The sequence below is a fragment of a genome, unplaced genomic scaffold (genome assembly GCF_019419815.1).
Source record: "Pyrus x bretschneideri cultivar Hongxiangsu unplaced genomic scaffold, Pyrus_bretschneideri_v1 Contig132, whole genome shotgun sequence".
Lineage (NCBI taxonomy): Eukaryota > Viridiplantae > Streptophyta > Magnoliopsida > Rosales > Rosaceae > Pyrus > Pyrus x bretschneideri.
In genome coordinates, this window is record NW_025999427.1 from 235,298 (window position 1) to 255,194 (window position 19,897).

The window sequence follows — 19,897 nt, forward strand, 5'->3', positions numbered from 1 at the left end:
ACACTCTTTGCATGGTGGGAATCCAACGTAGAAAGGTACATGATGCCCATGTGATGATTTGAGGATAATGCGCTTCATATCACATCTGGGATGTCTCATACGGTCATGCCCAAGCAGCAAAGTGCTCTGGAAGTTAAGCACAAGGTCAACCACATGGTGGGCTTTTATGCCGCGAATGGTTGTGATGTACAACCCACTAGGGAGACGTTCCAACTTCTCATGAATACACTTCTGGCCATATTTGTATGAACTGATACAAAGAAATTCATAACCATTATCTTCAGTGGTTTCAATATGATATTGATTATCTAGAATATCTCTAAAACTCAACAACGTTCTTCCAGAACATGGAGAATAGGGGGCCTCTTTAATGGTTAAGGTGATACAGGCCATTTTGTATCCTTCAATCAGGTTGGATGGGCCTGAGAAAGTTGTCAGATGTGCTTTCTTAGGTACAAAGTTAGTAAAATAGTGTCGCTCACACAATATGGTGTGCGTGGTAGCACTATCAGCCAGACAACTAACTTCCCCACTAGACATATACCTAGAAATAAATTGATTGAATTGGTCACATGTATAAATATAATTCCATTCATTTAATTAATCAATTTGAGAAATAATATCCATAAAATAACAATCCATAGTTCAAAACAAACCAAAATCAAACAAATTATTCCAAGTACATAGAAAAATTGTCCAAAATTAAACTATAAACCTAGAAACTAGAGGGGGGTCCGGCCACTAGGGGTAAACTACCCTAGAAACATGTCTAAAATTTATTCTTCCATAGGAGCTGATGCCTCTTGAAAATCTTATATCTCCTTGGATGTAGTAGCATCTTCCAGATGTTCCATATGTGCAAAGTTAGAATCACGAGGAGAATGATACTTGGCAATAGCCTCGGGGGTAGCTCGGCATACTCGTGACCAATGATCCCTTGATCCACAGCGGTAGCTTGTCCTTTGTTCTTAAAGTTTAGGGCCTTAAGGGCAAGAGGTTGGTACTTTTGGGTCATGTTTCCTCCTTTGGGTAGGCCTTGATTCTGTTACCTTGGGCCTGTGGTGGGGCTTGCCACCCAATTCCATGGCCATGACAATTGTTGTGTTATTTGTGGTTGCTGAAATTGGTCGCATGCGCTTTAAGCACGGCGTTCGAGCCTAGTGGGTCAAGCTTGATGATTTTTCATCAAAAGCTGGTTCTGCTTTTCAATGAGAAGTAAAACAGTGACTCAAATCCAAAAATTTGGTGAACTTCTGTGCCCTATATTGTTGTTGTAGGACAATATTGCTGGCATGGAAGGTCGAATAGGTCTTCTCCAAGAGATCTGATTCGGTTAGTTCCATTTTACAGAACTTGAGCAGTGATCAGATTCTACAAACTTCAGAGTTGTATTCATTCACAGACTTAAAGTCTTAGACGCGAAGATGCTGCCAGTCGTGTCTTGCTTCAGGCACGTAGATGTCTTTCTAGTGATCGAAACGCTCGATCAAAGCAAGCCAGAGGGTACGTGGGTCCTCCTCAGTGAGGTACTCGGTTTGCAGTGCATCATGGATATGTATTCGAATGAAGATCATTGTAGTAGCTTTTTGAGCTTTGTTGACAGGTTTGTCATCGGTAAGCTCCTCGATGATGGTTCTAATACCCTTTGCAATAAGATGGAGCTTCACGCCTTGAACCCACTTTAGGTAGTTTCCTCCAGATACTTCCAAAGCAGTGAAATCGAGGTTGTTCAAGTTCGACATGTCCCTAAATCAAAGGGTACAACAAAACGTAGTTAGTCATATGGTAATCCATAAACATACATTATAGAACATTTGGGATCTATAAGCATGTATTGGTTTAATTTATGCATGAAAGCTACAGGTTTCATGTGGTAAATTTTGAATGAAAACTTCAGGCTTCAAAGGCACTAAATATGAAACTACAGGTTCAATTTAGTTTTATGAATGATTAGTTCATAAAGGAGAGGTTCCTACAAGAAACACAGAATGCAATATGCTAATTAAAGTGTAGTGGATTTGAGTTTCTTTGGGAATTCAAGTGTGAGAAATTCAGGACTACGAAAGGATGTTAGCGGTTCAAAGTATAAAAATAAGTTATTGAATCGATAATGTCCAGTGATCTTTAGGTCAATAATTTTGGATTAATTATAAGATTAATGGACTGCATGTCACTTTTAATTAATTCAATAGAATAGAGAGAGGGAGGCCGGCGGTAGTGAGAAAGAGAAGAGAGAGATTTAATTGAGAGGTGTGTGTTGTATCACCCCATTGTGCCTTTATTCATAGTAGTAGGATAGGTAAAATCCTTACCCTTTGAGGATTACAACTCTAATAGGAATTAGACTACTAAAAGGAATATAAAAGATATTCCTAGATACACTACGATTTACATAATCACATTCCTATTCCAAATATGACAGCAACAATGGTTATATTATTTCGGATTTTGGTGATTTTTGGTAATACATGATCATATTTGAGGGAAGACCTAAATACAAACGTTTTAGATCGTTGAAATACATTATAAAGTGGGCCCAACAAAATATGTGGCTGCGGATCCTAACCTCTATATAATACATACATACATACATACATACATACATACATACATACATATATAATGTGACTTCTATTTTATTTTTGGGACCGAAGATTAGACCGTTGCCAGTTAATATATAAAAATGGTATGAATGCATGATTCAAGTGAGAAAGCTAATTTTATTATTGTTTTCTCACTATCTTTGCCTGACTTTGTGGTGTAAACTATTATTGATTTTCTCATTATTTATGCCTGACTTTTGTGGTGTAAACTATTATCGTTTCTTGTTGATCGAAACATGCACAAACCACATGACTAGCGTGGAGTAGTCGCGACATGATGAATGGATCGATGAACAAAATTGAGGACTGCGTGATGGGCTGTATGCGCATGGACCTTAAAGTTATTAGTGTTTAACCATTTGTATTATGACATATGACGTACTAATCTGTATTTTTAGCACATTGAAAAATTTGATCTTAACACAAGCCACATGCTTAACACGGAGCAATCGAGATATGATGAATGGATGGATGAACACATTAGAGGACTGGGTGATGGGGAGTCCTTAACGTAGAGGTGTGTAGCAGTATGCGCATGGACCTCAAGTATTCAAACATCTAACCACTTGTACTATGTTATTTGGTGTATCGGGTCGTGTTGAGATTTTTCAATGTACCTGTAATATCCGGGCACATTGAAAAATATCCCATGTGTATCAGGTTGTCCTTCACGTGGAGTGATAGTTTTTATTTTGAGAGAGGTTTTGCACGTTATGCCCACTTACCAGTATGACACTACAAGAAAAATGAGCTTTGGGTACAAAATAAAGGGCACAATTGAGAATTTTGTGTCAGTTTGACCACCAAAAAGCTTAAACAATTCCCATTCCATAGAGGGCACCATCTATTGTGCCCAATGTTAAAAAAAGCAGACACAAAACAGTAATGGGCACGGAAATCGTGTCGAGTGGGATCACATGACAACTTTTTTACTGAAAATGGGCACAAAAAATATTTTGTGTCTATAAAAATTATTTGTCAAAGGCACTATATGTTCTCTCTCGTTTGTCTTCACCTCCACTAGCACACCAATAATTAAAATTTATAAAATTGTGGTAAATAATGGTATGAAGCTGTTTATTACCGTGCAATATTTTAGCCTCAAAATAAGTTAGCAATAATGTTGTTCAAATTTGTTTTTCCCGAAAGCTGAACCTCAGATCTCTCACTTACAAGTAAAGAAGAATACCACTACACCATAGTACTAAGTGGCATGTTTTAGATTTACAAAGGATCATTTACAGGTGCAATGAATGTTTGTTAGATTCGTATCTTTTTGAATTGCTTTTTGGATTGTTATCTTCTTGCATGTTTGTTTTTTATACTTGGTGATATGGTTTTTGGTTTTAAAGTCCTACCTGCAGTGACACATAACCAACAATTGTGCCCTTAGGGTTGGTCTCTGTGCAAAAGTTAGTTGGTCTTCAGATAGACAAATGAGTTAATAATTGTAGATTCCTTTTTATGACACTAATGATAGAAATTGTGTCCACTAAATATTAATAAATAATAAATCACTCTACTTCTCATTGGGTCTTCAAATAGAGAATATATTTTAATAATTATAAATTCCTCTTTTCTGACACAAATGTTAGAAATTGTGTCCAGTAAATATTAATAAATAATAAATACTCTATAGCAAAAGAATATGTTGGCACAATTATGGATTTGTGCCTTTATTCTACTATAAAACGTCCACACACTCCCTTACTAATTTGTATATGGAAATTAAGAAGGTTGCTTCATACACATATGTTTCTTTTGAATTTGAGCAAGTTCTACATCATTGACAATGGCGGACAGGCGACGTCGTGGAGTTAGAATTGGAACTGAATCTCCAGCATCACATTCGTATATTGCTTCCAACATTACAACAGAAAATTCCACAACGAATCCTCCAGTTCAACGTCCACGACAACCTGTTAATGCCGGGCGCATGCCTCGTCCTTTTAATAATCAGTACATTCTTACTACTTTTGTTGATGGTCGCCTTGGCTACGCATTACCCTTCAATAACGGATGCGTACGCGCACCTCAAGGACGTGTATTGCCAGCATGGGCAAACCCAGGTAGGACAGAACAATATCCTGTCAATTTGGTTTCTGCTGAAACAACAACTGAACAGTCTACCAATTCTGTCGTTATTATTGAAGAACCACGCACTTATCAAGCACAAATTCGTCCTAGAGGTCTGTCTGTCCCACAGTTGAGCTCACGAAATATGCAGAATGTTACCGTTGAGATTTTAAGCAGCGATGACGAGGACAATTAATATATTTTGTATTATGTTATATTTCACTGGTGTACTATGAAAATATAACTATCTTATGCTATGCTGGACTCCTCTTGGGTCCCTTTATCAACTTATGTCGTATTCCAATATAATAATGTTTTCTTTCTAATTAGCCCTTGTAGATTTACTCCTAGTATATATTTTTTTAGGTTATAATTATGTTTCTCGTCCGCTTCATACCGCAGAATTCAGTGAATTCACAGCGTGGCAACACAAAGGTTATGAGACATTTATTTCTATACTAAAACCCAAACGCCAGTGCACTGTTCACGGACAGTGTGCGGACGAAAACGCCCTCCAAATGCTTCTTTCTGTGCCATTTTTTATGCTTTTTTTCACAGTAAAAAGGCGGTTTTGCCCTCATTTGCCTATGCGTCCCTCATTGCTCCGCCTTCTTCGTTCGCTTTTCTGCTTTTTGTTTCTCTGTGCACAGCGTTGCCCACGCGTCCTCATCCGTGTGCCTTTTCGTTGGATTTTCTTCCTGCTATACACGTGTTGCTCATCCAAGAACGGAAGAAAGATGGAAAATCAGGGATCTTCCATTTGCTTCCACGGATCTCTCGATCTCTCTCGAGCTCAAGTTCGTCTCTCTCTCTCTCTCTCTCTCTCAATTTTTTTTTTTCAATTCGTGATCGAATTTTCTTTCCAAATAATGTTAGATCCGTTGCCTTCGGGAAGAAAGTTTAAACCTAGAAAAGCATGGTTTTCAGGAAATCGTCAATCCTGCAGAAACCTTGGGTTTCCTGGTGAGTTCTCCAGCTTATTGTTTTTGAGTTTTCTTTTATGTGTTCAAATTTTTGTGATTTTAAAACCTCTCGGTGGCTACAGATTTCATCGGCTATTTCATCAATTTTTCGATTCGATCAGGATCGGTTTTTTACCCACGAAATCTAGCATGTTCTGGTGAGTTTCGTGACTTCTCCGTGTGGCTGTTTCGAATTTTGTTTATGTGGTTTTCAATGTCCACATTGGTTTTTTTGTTTGAATTTTGTATTTGTGATTTTGCATGTTGTTTTGAATTTACAGATGGCTTTTCTGTTTCAATTTTGATTCTGTGATTTTGAGAGTTTGTTTATGTTGTCAGATCCAGCTTGGGTGTATGATCAGGAGACCTTGCTGTTTGTTTTTGGGCTTTGGTGTATAGACTTCAAAGCCCTTTGTGCACAAGGTAAATAATTTAGTATCTTCCTTTGAGGATTTTGTGTAACAAAATTTTTACTTTTTGTATATTGTGGAGGTTGAATTTTGTATATTGTGAACGTTGAATCTGTGCAAATCCATTTGTTCTTATTTTATTTTTTTTGTGTATTTGGAGAATGTTGTTTCCTTTTTTTATGTGTTTTAGGTGGTGTTGCATAAGTTAGTCTCTTTTGTTCTAAGTTGTAAATGATTTTCATTCCATGTTATGTTGAGTTATGTTATTGCAGTATTGAAAAGAGATTGAGGGTTTTGGTTTAGTCTGACAGAGGGGGAGATAAAGAGAGAAGTGGATTATGTTCATGAATGGGGGATGTAGTTCATTGTTTCTAAGTATTTGAATTTCAGTTTTTATTTTTGTGGTTCACCTGTATTCATTTTGGAATTTTTTTTCTTTCTATTTTTTTTACGTATTGTTTTGGATAATGTGATTGGAGCTTTTAAAAGAAAAATATAGAGGTTTTTCTTTAGCTAGAGAGAGGACGTGAATTGTGTCAGTCTTTGGCTATTCGTGTAGACCATTTTGATCATGGGTGTATTAATCTATGGAAGATTTAATGAAAAAGATGTAATGAAAACACCATGTTTACTCAAAAAGCATATTGATTCCGATTTCAATTTCTTACTGAAATGGGGATATAATGTAGGCATAATATACAATAAAGACTATAAACACGATAAAGAGGAAATCCTGATTAAGAGTGAGTTTTAAAACAAAAACAAAAGAAAAAATAAACACAATGCAATCTCCTTTAATTAGCTCTTAAACCCTAATTTCTCTCTCTCCTCTCTCTCTCTCAAATCCATTTTTCATTTTCTGAAAAGGGTTCAAGAGATAATTGTCTCTTTGTGTAGGTGGTAATCGAAGAAGTTTGTCAAGGGCCAATGGGACAAGGAGGATTGGGTTTCAGATTGGCAGAAATACAAGGCCTCCCTCTCTGTGCGTTTCCAATCTTTACCCTCCTATATTTTCATCTAAATCACAATTTATATGATTATTTTACTGATTCTATTTTTTGGTATTTGAGTTTTTATCTCCTGATTATTTTTTCCAGAGGTTGTATTAATTTTCCTTTGACTGGAAATTTTGGGTTTCTTCAGATTCGCCTAATCCTATTGGTACATAATCATATGAGAAAATTAGGATTTGAACATGTTAATTAGCTATGAATTAGTTTACATTAGAGAATATATGTGATTTTGGATTCGTGTTGGTGTAGCTAGGGGCAATTATATATGTGAATAGATGTTGGGTTGGAAGGTCTAATACTGTTTGTTATTCTTAACTCCCCTTTTAACCCTTGAATAAGGCATTACCAGTTTCTGGATTGATTCTACATTTTAGTCTGTTTTTATGCCTAATACTGTTTGTTATTCTTAAATTTTCCATTTTGTAGTTGTATAAGTTTTCCATAGGCTTCGATCATCTCCCCAATAAACCCAGAGCCTCATTTTCTCCTGCTAAGCAAAAGAAAATCAAGGAGGCCTGCAACTTCGTATGCAGTCCGCCACTGCAAATCAGTCTGGAAACTGGAAAATTCAAAGGTAAAACACACCAATATCTTTGATTTTGGTCTCTACTGCACAGTTTGACAGACAAATGATAAACCTAACACATGCATGCTCTGATTTCCTTGGTAGGTCATATTTTTCACTTTCTGGATGTGCAAAGTTTGGATAGTACACATCACCGGGCCAAACCTTTCTCAGGTAAGGAATTACATCGCGTTTGTTGAAAATATTTGCTTCCTTTCCTCTGATGTATGTATATGCATGATGTATGTGTGTGATTTTAGATTGTAATGTATCACAAATTTGTGGCATGAAAATTGATATTTGTAGACTTACCCTTTATTTTTTGGCTGTGATGGGGGAAAGGAAAATAAAATTTCAAAGATTGATACTTTTATGTGATTTCTTGGCTCTTTTTTTCATATGATTTTCATTGTATGTGTGCCAGTGTATGTCTCTTCTTGAAAAATGCATGTTGAAAATGGGAGAATTTTGGACATTGACATGTTTAGAAGTCAGGTTTTCTGAATGAAGATACTCTTATGATTTGTTTGTAATTTGTTTTGCAAATGGGTAGGAATGTCATTCTAAAAGGATATTGGCAGGAGGGGGTGGAATGTCATTCTAAGATATATATATCAGCAGCAAGGGTGTGGAAGCTCACACGCTCAGATTTCAACGCGTTTAGAAGGTGGAAATGACAAGAATGTGCAGTGTGGACCTCCAATTTCTAGTGCTATGATGCATGAGGACTGCCAAAGTGAGAATACTGGTTAGTTGTCATCAAGCAGCCCTTGTAGATGTGTATTTTGTTTATATATTGCTAGTTTAACCATTAGTACGTTTGACTTGGGGATACAAGCTTGGATATGTTATATTTTGTTGTATATAGAGAATCCCGGGTATGTCCAGCATAGGATAACATGTATTTTTTGGTTTAACATTTGGATGGGTTGTATTGTTAGGTTGCATGAATCGGTCTTAGCCGAGAACATGGGTTATGTAATATATTAACTTCACTATTTTAGTGCTAATGTTGATTTATGTTTAGTTTGTAATGGATGATTTGTAAGTTTCTAAATTTAGGTGGAAATTAGGTTCTATGAGCAACCTGATGATTTCCATGTTTAAATAAAAATATCCAATTATGCCACAAATTTTTAATTGTGCTGGAGTTTTATTGTATTTATTAAAATATAATAGTGGCACAATTTTAAAGTTGTGCCCTTGCTTTAACATTTATACAGCAATCTGAGCCTTTAAAATAGCAATTGTGCCCATCTTACACCATACATTCAGTAGCCTTTATTAGAGGTAAGACACAATAAAGGTTGTATTTGTGCTTAGCTTTGGGCACAAAACATCATATTGTGTGCTATAAGTAATGGTGACGCCCATAGAGGGCACAGATACAAACTTAGTTGCTGCACTGTTGCTATTGGTCTATGAGCACAAATGTTGGTGCTTTTTGGCCTCAAAAGGCACATATAATTTTTTGTGTGCAGTGCTCATTTTTTTTGTAGTGTGAGTTGGTTAAGCCTTATAATGTGCTAGCAATAATGTGATTCAAACTTACGTTTGGCGAGAATCGAACCTAAGACCTCTCACTTACCAATGTGCTTCTTGTATTTTTAAAATATACATCAATAAAAAATCGACAATATTAAAGAAAAAAATAAAATAGAAATTGGACAGGAATATGAAAGTTAAATGCAGTGATGTCACTGCCTGAGGTAGATTACACGATGAAACTGATAAGGGTGGTGGTTAGGGGTGGGCACATAATTGTCTTGCTAATCGAGATAGTCCAGTTGTTTATGTTTGAAATGTTTAATTAGTTCCTTAATTAGTTTTTAAAAAAGCATCAAATGGGAGCTAGCTCTCCATTGGAAAGCAGATAGTGACTTTTATTAATTTTTTTTTTTTTTTTTCCCAAAGCGTGACTTTTATTAATTAAGTAAGAAGTTGGAAATTGGCAGCAGTTTGGATAAACAGACCAAATGGAAAGATTCTTGACAATGTAGTTTTCTTCATCTGGTGACGCATGGTTTATTTTTCAAAGCAAGCGGTGTTTCTCGAATGAATCATCTTTGTGAGGATCCAGGAAATCTTCCAATCACATCAGTTCATCGTATATCCTGCGGTCAGAAATCATTGTAAATCGTTTTATTTAAAATTAAATATAAACAGAACCTGACGAAAACTAACTGCAATATGGACGATAAATGGATGCATCTTCACAAAGAAGATCCGGAGCGGATCCTCATTCGTGTTTCTCACCCACTGTCACAGAGTTTCAAATGTCTCATATTACACCATAAGGTATTGAAATTGTATTAATTTGTATCTTTGGTTTGATTGATTACATGATTATTTGAATTGATGACGTGCAAGTCATATTAGTTGACGATAAAAGGTGTAAATCGATAAAATCTTAAAACCTTAAGATGCTATATGAGAAAATTAAAACATCATGGCCCATTTTGGAAATCACTTCAAACTTGAAAGTGTAGAATATTTTTAGTCTTAAATTTTAGTACGACTTTATTTTCTTCTAAAGTTTTAGAAGCCGTTTGATAGCTAATTTTTTTTTTTTTTTTTTTTTTTGGTTCTTTAGATATAAGTCCATGCAACACTTATTTCGTTAAGAAAAACCCATCTCTTTTTAAACATCTAAATAAAACCCAAGATTGAAGTAGACTGTCATGTAAACAAATAAATACCTATTATTTTCAAACTATTTACAATTGTGCCACAACACTCTAATTATGTTAATGAATTTAATTATCCACCATAATTATGGGAAATAAGTGCCTTATTATTATAAAATTATCTACTTTATAGTTCTCTTACCATCATATGTTTCATTTATTTTATTTGTCTGACAATCATTGTAGGTAAATTATTTTGCATGTATGTATTAGGCATATTTTCTTAAAATTATATATATGCGTGCAAATAATTTATCTAAATTTTTATGTAAAATAATATGTAATTAATTAATTTTGAATCAATTGGCCAAAAACATTTATTTATTTTGTAGGTAAATTATTTTTCATGTGATATTACATATATACTAGCCACATTTTGTTATTATTATATAGAGTGTGCAATCAATCGACATTTGTGACAACCTGTTCCAAATTTTACGTTTTTATTTTATTTTAAAAACTTAAATTTATGAAAATGCCCTAGAGGCAAAGATTTTGACTTCCGTTGACCATCGTCTAGAGAGACGTATAACTTATTCTTTTAACATATCATCATAGTACTCGTTGGTGTGAACGTATAGGCGAAAGCCGTTTGCGAGTCCGGATTATAACAGTATAGTCATGGACGTTTGAAAATGGTTATTTAAAGTTTAGTTATAAATTATTTGAATTCTCACCTTGTGGGAAAGTGGCCAATCAGATTTTAGGCACAAATAAGAAGGACCAATCAAGTATAAGGTCAAGGAACCAATTGGAATTAGAGGGAGAGGGTGAGAGCCAATCAGAAAAGGAAAAAAAAAAAAAAAAAAAAAAAAAAAAAAAAAAGGGAAAGCTTCCCGTGCACCCATGCCCAACCCTGTGTGACCACTAGGCCTGGCAAACGGGTCGTGTCTATCGTGTTCGTGTCGTTTTCGTGTAACACCTGTTATCTTAACGGGTCGTGTCGTGTCACACCCGTTATCTTAACGGGTCCTTAACAGGTCGTGTCACTTTACCCAACGGGTAAAGTGACCCGACCCGTTATGACCCATTATGACCCGTTAAGAAAAAAATATATTTTTTTAAAATTTGCACATACCACACATTGCCACATAAATATTACTTCAAAACATTAAAACATTTCTCGTTCAAGTACTATATCTACACTCGAAAAATAAAAACCTAATAAAAAAAATAATACATACACTACTAATATATTACAAATATTAAATGTGCAAGGATAAAGAGTTTTTGTTTTTAAGATTGTAAGTCTTTCTCAAAAGTTTACACCTCCATTTACAAAATCTTCAATTTACATCGATCATCATGAAATTGTATTCAATTTACACCTACATCTATATAATTATTATAGTTTTTACTTTTTAGGGATATAAAATTATTAAATTAATGTATATAATTATTAATATTATAGTTGATTCATACTTTTATTAAGTATATAAATTATAACATAACATTTTGTGATATCCACATCTACTAGCGTAAATATTTTAAATTGAAGATCAAATTCATTCTTTGTATTCATATAGGGTCAAGGAGTGTAGCTGTAAAAATTCATCAAAATCAGAGTTAAAATAATCGTTAAATCTTGATTTTTCGTTTATAACCGTCGAAAAGCTTTGTCCCGTTACTTGATCTCTGAATGTTTTTTTTTTGTGATTTTTTGCTGATGTGATCTCCAAGCATATACAAACAATTTTGACGGTTTGGATCATTGAAATTAGTTTTGGAGAATTCGTAAAACAATAGATTGACTAACACTTAGAGTTTATTTATACTTTCATTAAGTATAACATAAGATTTTGTGGTATCCACTTGTGTAAATATTTTAAATTGAAGATCGAATTCATTCATTGTATTCATATAGGGTCAAGGAGTGTAGTTATAAAAAATCATCAAAATCGGAGTTAAAATAACCGTTAAATCGTGATTTTTCGTTTATAACCGTTGAAAAGCTTTGTCCCGTTACTTGATCTCTGAATGTTTTTTTTTTGTGATTTTTTGCTGATGTGATCTCCAAGCATATACAAACAATTTTGACGGTTTGGATCGTTGAAATTAGTTTTGGAGAATTCGTAAAATGATAGATTGACTAACACTTAGAGTTTATTTATACTTTTATTAAGTATAACATAAGATTTTGTGGTATCCACTTGTGTAAATATTTTAAATTGAAGATCGAATTCATTCATTGTATTCATATAGGGTCAAGGAGTGTATTTATAAAAAATCATCAAAATCGGAGTTAAAATAACCGTTAAATCGTGATTTTTTGTTTATAACTGTTGAAAAGCTTTGTCCCGTTACTTGATCTCTGAATGTTTTTTTTTTTTGTGATTTTTTGTTGATGTGATCTCCAAGCATATACAAACAATTTTGATGGTTTGGATCGTTGAAATTAGTTTTGGAGAATTCGTAAAACGATAGATTGACTAACACTTAAAGTTTATTTATACTTTTATTAAGTATAACATAAGATTTTGTGGTATCCACTTGTGTAAATATTTTAAATTGAAGATCGAATTCATTCATTGTATTCATATAGGGTCAAGGAGTGTAGTTATAAAAAATCATCAAAATCGGAGTTAAAATAACCGTTAAATCGTGATTTTTAGTTTATAACCGTTGAAAAGCTTTGTCCCGTTACTTGATCTCTAAATGTTTTTTTTTTGTGATTTTTTGCTGATGTGATCTCCAAGCATATACAAACAATTTTGACGGTTTGGATCGTTGAAAGTAGTTTTGGAGAATTCGTAAAACGATAGATTGACTAACACTTAGAGTTTATTTATACTTTTATTAAGTATAACATAAGATTTTGTGGTATCCACTTGTGTAAATATTTTAAATTGAAGATCGAATTCATTCATTGTATTCATATAGGGTCAAGGAGTGTAGTTATAAAAAATCATCAAAATCGGAGTTAAAATAACCGTTAAATCGTGATTTTTCGTTTATAACCGTTGAAAAGCTTTGTCCCGTTACTTGATCTCTGAATGTTTTTTTTTTTTGTGATTTTTTGCTGATGTGATCTCCAAGCATATACAAAAAATTTTGACGGTTTGGATCGTTGAAATTAGTTTTGGAGAATTCGTAAAACGATAGATTGACTAACACTTAGAGTTTATTTATACTTTTATTAAGTATAACATAAGATTTTGTGGTATCCACTTGTGTAAATATTTTAAATTGAAGATCAAATTCATTCATTGTATTCATATAGGGTCAAGGAGTGTAGTTATAAAAAATCATCAAAATCGGAGTTAAAATAACCGTTAAATCGTGATTTTTCGTTTATAACCGTTGAAAAGCTTTGTCCCGTTACTTGATCTCTGAATGTTTTTTTTTTGTGATTTTTTGCTGATGTGATCTCCAAGCATATACAAACAATTTTGACGGTTTGGATCGTTGAAATTAGTTTTGGAGAATTCGTAAAACGATAGATTGACTAACACTTAGAGTTTATTTATACTTTTATTAAGTATAACATAAGATTTTGTGGTATCCACTTGTGTAAATATTTTAAATTGAAGATTGAATTCATTCATTGTATTCATATAGGGTCAAGGAATGTAGTTATAAAAAATCATCAAAATCGGAGTTAAAATAACCGTTAAATCGTGATTTTTCGTTTATAACCGTTGAAAAACTTTGTCCCGTTACTTGATCTCTGAATGTTTTTTTTTTTGTGATTTTTTGCTGATGTGATCTCCAAGCATATACAAACAATTTTGACGGTTTGGATCGTTGAAATTAGTTTTGGAGAATTCGTAAAACGATAGATTAACTAACACTTAGAGTTTATATATACTTTCATTAAGTATAACATAAGATTTTGTGGTATCCACTTGTGTAAATATTTTAAATTGAAGATCGAATTTATTCATTGTATTCATATAGGGTCAAGGAGTGTAGTTATAAAAAATCATCAAAATCGGAGTTAAAATAACCGTTAAATCGTGATTTTTCGTTTAGAACCGTTGAAAAGTTTTGTCCCGTTACTTGATCTCTGAATTTTTTTTTTGTGATTTTTTGCTGATGTGATCTCCAAGCATATACAAACAATTTTGACGGTTTGGATTGTTGAAATTAGTTTTGGAGAATTCGTATGCCATCAATCAAGTTCCGTGTGTGTGTGTGTGTATATATATATATTTATTAAGTAGATTTAAATCTATTTATTTTGTACGTATAAATTATAATTGACTGGTACACGGAATAGTATATACATCACGTGTCACGTGTGTCATTATAAAAATAGTGAGATATGTTATGACAGTCATGTGTGTGATAAAAAGTTAATAACTTAAAAAAAAAAAAAATTTCTCACCACTTCTATTAATTTTCATTTTTCCCTCTCTTTTTTGTTTCCTTTTCAATTTTTTCTTATCATTTTCACTTTTCCCTCCAACATCTTTCCCTAATTCCCTCACTTTTTTGTTTCATTTTCAACTTTTCTTAACATTTTCATTTCCCCTCCATTTTTTTTTTCAAAAAGGGCGGCAAGCTGGCAACGGCAAGAAATTGATTATTGAAATTTGAATGGAAAGAAATCACATCAAATTTCAATGGATGCAAAATCATGCAATGCATCATGCATATTAAATTATTAATTAATAATTATTATAGTTTTTATAAAATTTAATATATATATATATAATTATTATAGATAGACTTAATATTTTGGGGGTATAATTATTATAGTATATATAATTATTATAATTATTATAAATTTTATAGTTAATTTAATATATATATATATTTATTATAATTTTTAGGGGTATAAAATTGTAAAATTAATGTATATAATTATTATAGTATTTTTTTATGGTTATAAAATTATAAAAATAATATTCTGCTTATCGTGTATCGTGTTACCCACGTGTATACCCGAACCAACCCGTTATCTTAACAGGTGCTTATCGGGTTACCCGATAACGACCCGATTCGTTATCGTGTCGACCCAAACACCTGTTAATTTCGTGTCGTGTCGTGTCGGGTTATCGGGTCGTGTCAGAAATTGCCAGGCCTAGTGACCACCCATTTTCCAAGGCCGATTCTGGCCAACTCCGATGGAGTTGTTCGATGCCACCACCTCCAACTTGAAGCTCTCATTCCCTTCTACAAAACTCACTAAAGAACTACCTTGATTAACCATGGTATGTGGCGGTTGGAGGCCACAAAAGTCGACGAAAATCAACAGTGCTCGGGCCACTCTTTTCAATTTTCCGGCGAATCGGCAAAGTAATGGCCGATGCCACCACTTGGGCTTTATAGTCCATCATCCCAGGAGAAAATCCCAACCAACCTTGACCCCGTTGGATCACCGTAGATGACAAATCGACGTCGGGAAGCTTTAGGCACCCGCCGGCTTTGTGGGTAAAATTAACTATCTTTCATTCACTTTTGGACTTCATGGTAGGTATGAAAGTTGTTCCTCTCTTTGAGATTTTCATTCCTATAAATTTTGGTAATTTTTGGAAATAGTTGAATTTTCTGGCGAGTCGAGGCAGCCGACCGCCACCGGCAGCGGTGCGTGGCCAGTGGACCACCAATGCTATTTTTAGGCTATATTAAATGTCTTAAATTCAGTTTTGATATTTGAATGACGTAGGTTGATCTTTGGAGCCTAAATTCTCTACAATACGTTATTAGGTATTTATGTGAATCGACGATCCGACCGTTGGGTCGTCACCAATCTTTGTTACATTGTAGTACGTAATATTTGAAGAATTTAGGAACTTACAGATTGGGAATCCGACTTATGGATCTTCCCGAATTGGATTTGTAAGCTAATAAAATAAAACGTTAACCGCTAATCAGTTTTGGAAATTGGCGGAGATCCGATTGTTGGATCGAAATAAAGTTTTAGTATGTTATCTAGAAACATAATGTGGATCTTTGGAAGTTGCGGATTGGAAATTTGATATGCGGATCTTTTGGATCGAGTTATACAAGGTTATGGACCCTACCGTCGATCTTTGATCGATGGTTGACTTGTGGTCAATGAGTCTCAAACTATTTTAGAATATCCTTGAGGGTGTGCCTTATGCAAATTATGTATTCTATTGATAAGAGTTCTAAGATGTGATTCGATAATTGTTATAGGTGCCAATCGTTCAGGATGCTTCGATGTGCATGCTAGTGAATCATATCGTGGACTCCAGGTGAGTGGATCTTTTCCTTCTTATCATATGTATATAATTGATAGTTCCGCAAACGTTTCTAAATTGATTTATGCATGTCGCATGCAAATAATTAATGTGAACTACGAATGGCTTGATCCTTGTTTAGGGTACATAGGCAGTCTAACAAGATGTTGGATGCAACCATATAATAAATGAGAATAATTAATTGGGACAATAGCCTTGTTGGGGAATTGAGCAATGTGAGGGAGATTGGTGAAAAATGTGAGATTTGACCTTATGTTTTGGTGGTGAAATGTTGGTTATAAATCAATGTATGAAGAATCGAGAAATGGAAGTAAGGAAACGTAAGTAATGATAGTTAATTAAACTAGTATCTAGTTGAGCTTATCATCCAATAAATATTCCTAAAACTAAGTAGTTAAGAAGTGGGGCGTTACAGATTAAGTATTTCACGCTATGTTATATTATATATATTTGGAAGTACTATGAAATGTTTGGGTTTAGATTGTATCATGGCATATTCATACGTATATTACCTGAATCTAATTATTTTGAATGCTTTGAAGTGCCAAATGACGCTGCGGATGCTCAGGGAAGATTCAAGTAAGTACACTTTGATGATAATGATGGTAGTGAGTACGATTGTGTTGAGATATGTTAGAGCTCATAAACCTGCACCCCGGTATTAGTGCTCCCGCCCGTGGCCAGGGCCTAGCCTTCATGTGATAGTTCACCTCCCGCACCACATGTTCACCTTGGATCCAAGGTAGGTGCTAGCCTGTCGTACAAACCACATTAGGTGCTTCCGACTCGTAGGTGACCTGCGATACTTCGCACATCCTTCACGTGATCATAGCACTTGAGCGTATTTATTTACACCCAGCCTGTCATACAGACCACTTTAGGTGGTTCTGACTTATGTGCAAGAATTGATTGATGAGCTATATGTGTTAGCAATGGTTGATGAGATATGTGATGAGATATGGATAAGTCGTATCGGTCACTACAGGTGACTCTAACTTATATGTGCTAGCAATGATTGATGAGATATGTGATGAGATATGGATAAGTAGTACAGGTCACTATAGGCGACTCAGACTTATATGTGCTAGCAATGATTGATGAGATATGTGATGAGATATGAATAAGTCGTACAGGTCACTATAGGTGACTCCAACTTATATGCTAGCATTGATTGATGAGATATGTCATGAGATAGGGATAAGTCATACAAGTCATTATAGGTGACTCCAACTTATATGCTAACAATGTGCTAGCAATGATTGATAAGATATGTGATGAGATATGGATAAGTCGTATAGGTCACTATAGGTGATTCCGACTTATATGCTAGCATTAATTGATGAGATATGGATAAGTCGTACAAGTCACTATAGGTGACTCAGACTTATATGTTAGCAATGTGCTAGCAGTGATTGATGAGATATGAATAAGTCGTACAGGTCACTATAGGCTAGCAATGATTGATGAGATATGAATAAGTCGTACAGGTCACTATAGGTGACTTTGACTTATATGTTCTAGCAATGATTGATGAGATATGAATAAGTCGTACAGGTCACTATAGGTGACTCCCACTTATATGTTCTAGCAATGATTGATGAGATATGTGATGAGATATTGATAAGTCGTACATGTCACTATAGGTGATTCCGACTTATATGCTAGCATTGATTGATGAGATATGTGATGAGATATGGATAAGTCGTACAGGTCACTATAGGTGACTCCGACTTATATGCTAGCAATAATTGATGAGATATGTGATGAGATATGGATAAGTCATACAGGTCACTATAGGTGATTCCGACTTATATGCTAGGATTGATTGATGAGATATTGATTTAGTCGTACAAGTCACGTGAGGTGACTCCGACTAACATGTCGATGAGATATATATGTTTATTAAGATCTATGGCATGATATTCATGTGGACTTTGTTATGCCGTGTATGGGATTGAGATAGATATGTATTCTATTTTCTAGGAAATTATACAGGTGTTACGGCAAGGGGCTACTGCCTTTAGTAATTGAAATTGGTTTGAAAAGTTTTGTTTCACTCACTCACATTTTCTATTTTTGTACCTCTCCAGGTTTTAACAGCAGAGTTTCATATCGACGAGGATTCGTGGCACTTTTCAGTACAGATGTCTTCTTATGATGGTATAATAATTATCTTACCTTACTATATTATACTTATGCTTTGTATCACGCGTGAAATGGGTCCAGACCCGCTCACCGCACACTCATGTACTTAACCACTTTTAGATTTTAATTTATTCACATTTATTACATTATCACACTCATGGCTTCGTCACCTTCTAGGTGTCGACCAGCACGGCTCGATTCGGGGTCCTAACGGACATTCCGGGTATTTAATTAATTTTGGATAAAAAATATTTATTTATTTTGTAGGTAAATTATTTTGCATGTATCATTACATAATTTACTAGGAACTTATATTGTTATTATATATATGTTGTGCAAAATAATTCACCTATGTTATATTTAAAATATTGATATTTTTTGAATAAAATAACAATTTTATATTTGTAGGATATACTAATTTACCTGTTAGCATAATGTGAAAACAACTATATAAGGAACATTGGTATCATGTAAATTTTTGTTATTAAATGTATAGGAATCATGGCATTTAATTTTTTTTCCAAATCCCCGTAAGGCATTTGAAGTCATTTAATTGAATGAAATAATGTAAAAGAAATATAGATAATAAGTGAGAGACCCAAAGTAAGTGTTATTAGGGGTAATTTAGACATCCAAAAATACAAGTTTTGCCAAGTCAAACTTAATTATGGATATTGTTTAGATGGAGCCTAGTCATTGGGTTTTTGTTAGAGAAATTTACTATGATGGGTTTCAGTTAAAGAAAATTGAATTCCAAGGGGTATACTCATATTTTCAGTTTTTTTTACTACTCAGCATGAAATATGGGGAGAGCATATGGGGAAAAGAAGGGATGAAAAAGGGTGGTGAGAGGAAGGAGGAGAATCAATGAAAACAAAATTTTGGAAGTGCAAACCACTCTTTTTTTTTTTTTTTTTTTTTTTTAGTTTTCCTTATTTGTCATTTCCCTTGTACATTTTTTCTATATCTCTCCCACCATCCTTACTCTACTCTTTTCTATCCATCATTTTTCATGTTGATGGCTTAAATTGGTTCAAGAACAAGGTGATATCTAGAGACTGAAGTCAGACAATTCTTCAAAACTAGCTCGACGTGACCAGGTAGAACATCATCTAGAGCTTACGGAAAGCAAGATCTATAGAGGAACACTGGTGTGGTGCCAATTAAAGGCCATCTAATGCCTAAGTCAATCTAGTATGGCGAGCAAAGTGTATAAAAGAGCTCTTGTGTTTAGAGCATCTCTACCTGTTAGTGGAAGGCAAGGGC

At 34.2% G+C, this 19,897-nt stretch overlaps 1 protein-coding gene and 1 long non-coding RNA gene across 2 annotated transcripts; both read left to right on the plus strand.

The window, feature by feature from the left end:
- Nucleotides 1-5,482: 5,482 nt before the first annotated feature.
- LOC103963101 lies at nucleotides 5,483-7,329 on the plus strand. Its single transcript, XM_048579425.1, has 4 exons — nucleotides 5,483-5,642; nucleotides 5,725-5,799; nucleotides 5,981-6,064; nucleotides 6,949-7,329. The coding sequence occupies exons 1-4, from the start codon at nucleotides 5,549-5,551 to the stop codon at nucleotides 7,086-7,088; spliced, it is 393 nt and encodes a 130-aa protein (XP_048435382.1). The 5' UTR covers nucleotides 5,483-5,548; the 3' UTR covers nucleotides 7,089-7,329.
- A 146-nt stretch (nucleotides 7,330-7,475) lies between these two features.
- Nucleotides 7,476-8,663, plus strand: LOC125475086. The gene is made up of 3 exons (XR_007256403.1): nucleotides 7,476-7,638; nucleotides 7,735-7,803; nucleotides 8,183-8,663. It is a non-coding gene; the product is annotated as an uncharacterized LOC125475086 (long non-coding RNA).
- Nucleotides 8,664-19,897: the final 11,234 nt, after the last annotated feature.

Excerpts from the sequence above, each read along its gene's own strand:
- LOC103963101 (XM_048579425.1), top strand. The coding sequence starts at position 5,549 with ATGTTAGATCCGTTGCCTTCGGGAAGAAAGTTTAAACCTAGAAAAGCA. Across the intron at positions 5,643-5,724 it reads CAGAAACCTTGGGTTTCCTG|ATTTCATCGGCTATTTCATC; the intron begins GTGAGTTCTCCA and ends CGGTGGCTACAG. Across the intron at positions 6,065-6,948 it reads CAAAGCCCTTTGTGCACAAG|GTGGTAATCGAAGAAGTTTG; the intron begins GTAAATAATTTA and ends CTCTTTGTGTAG.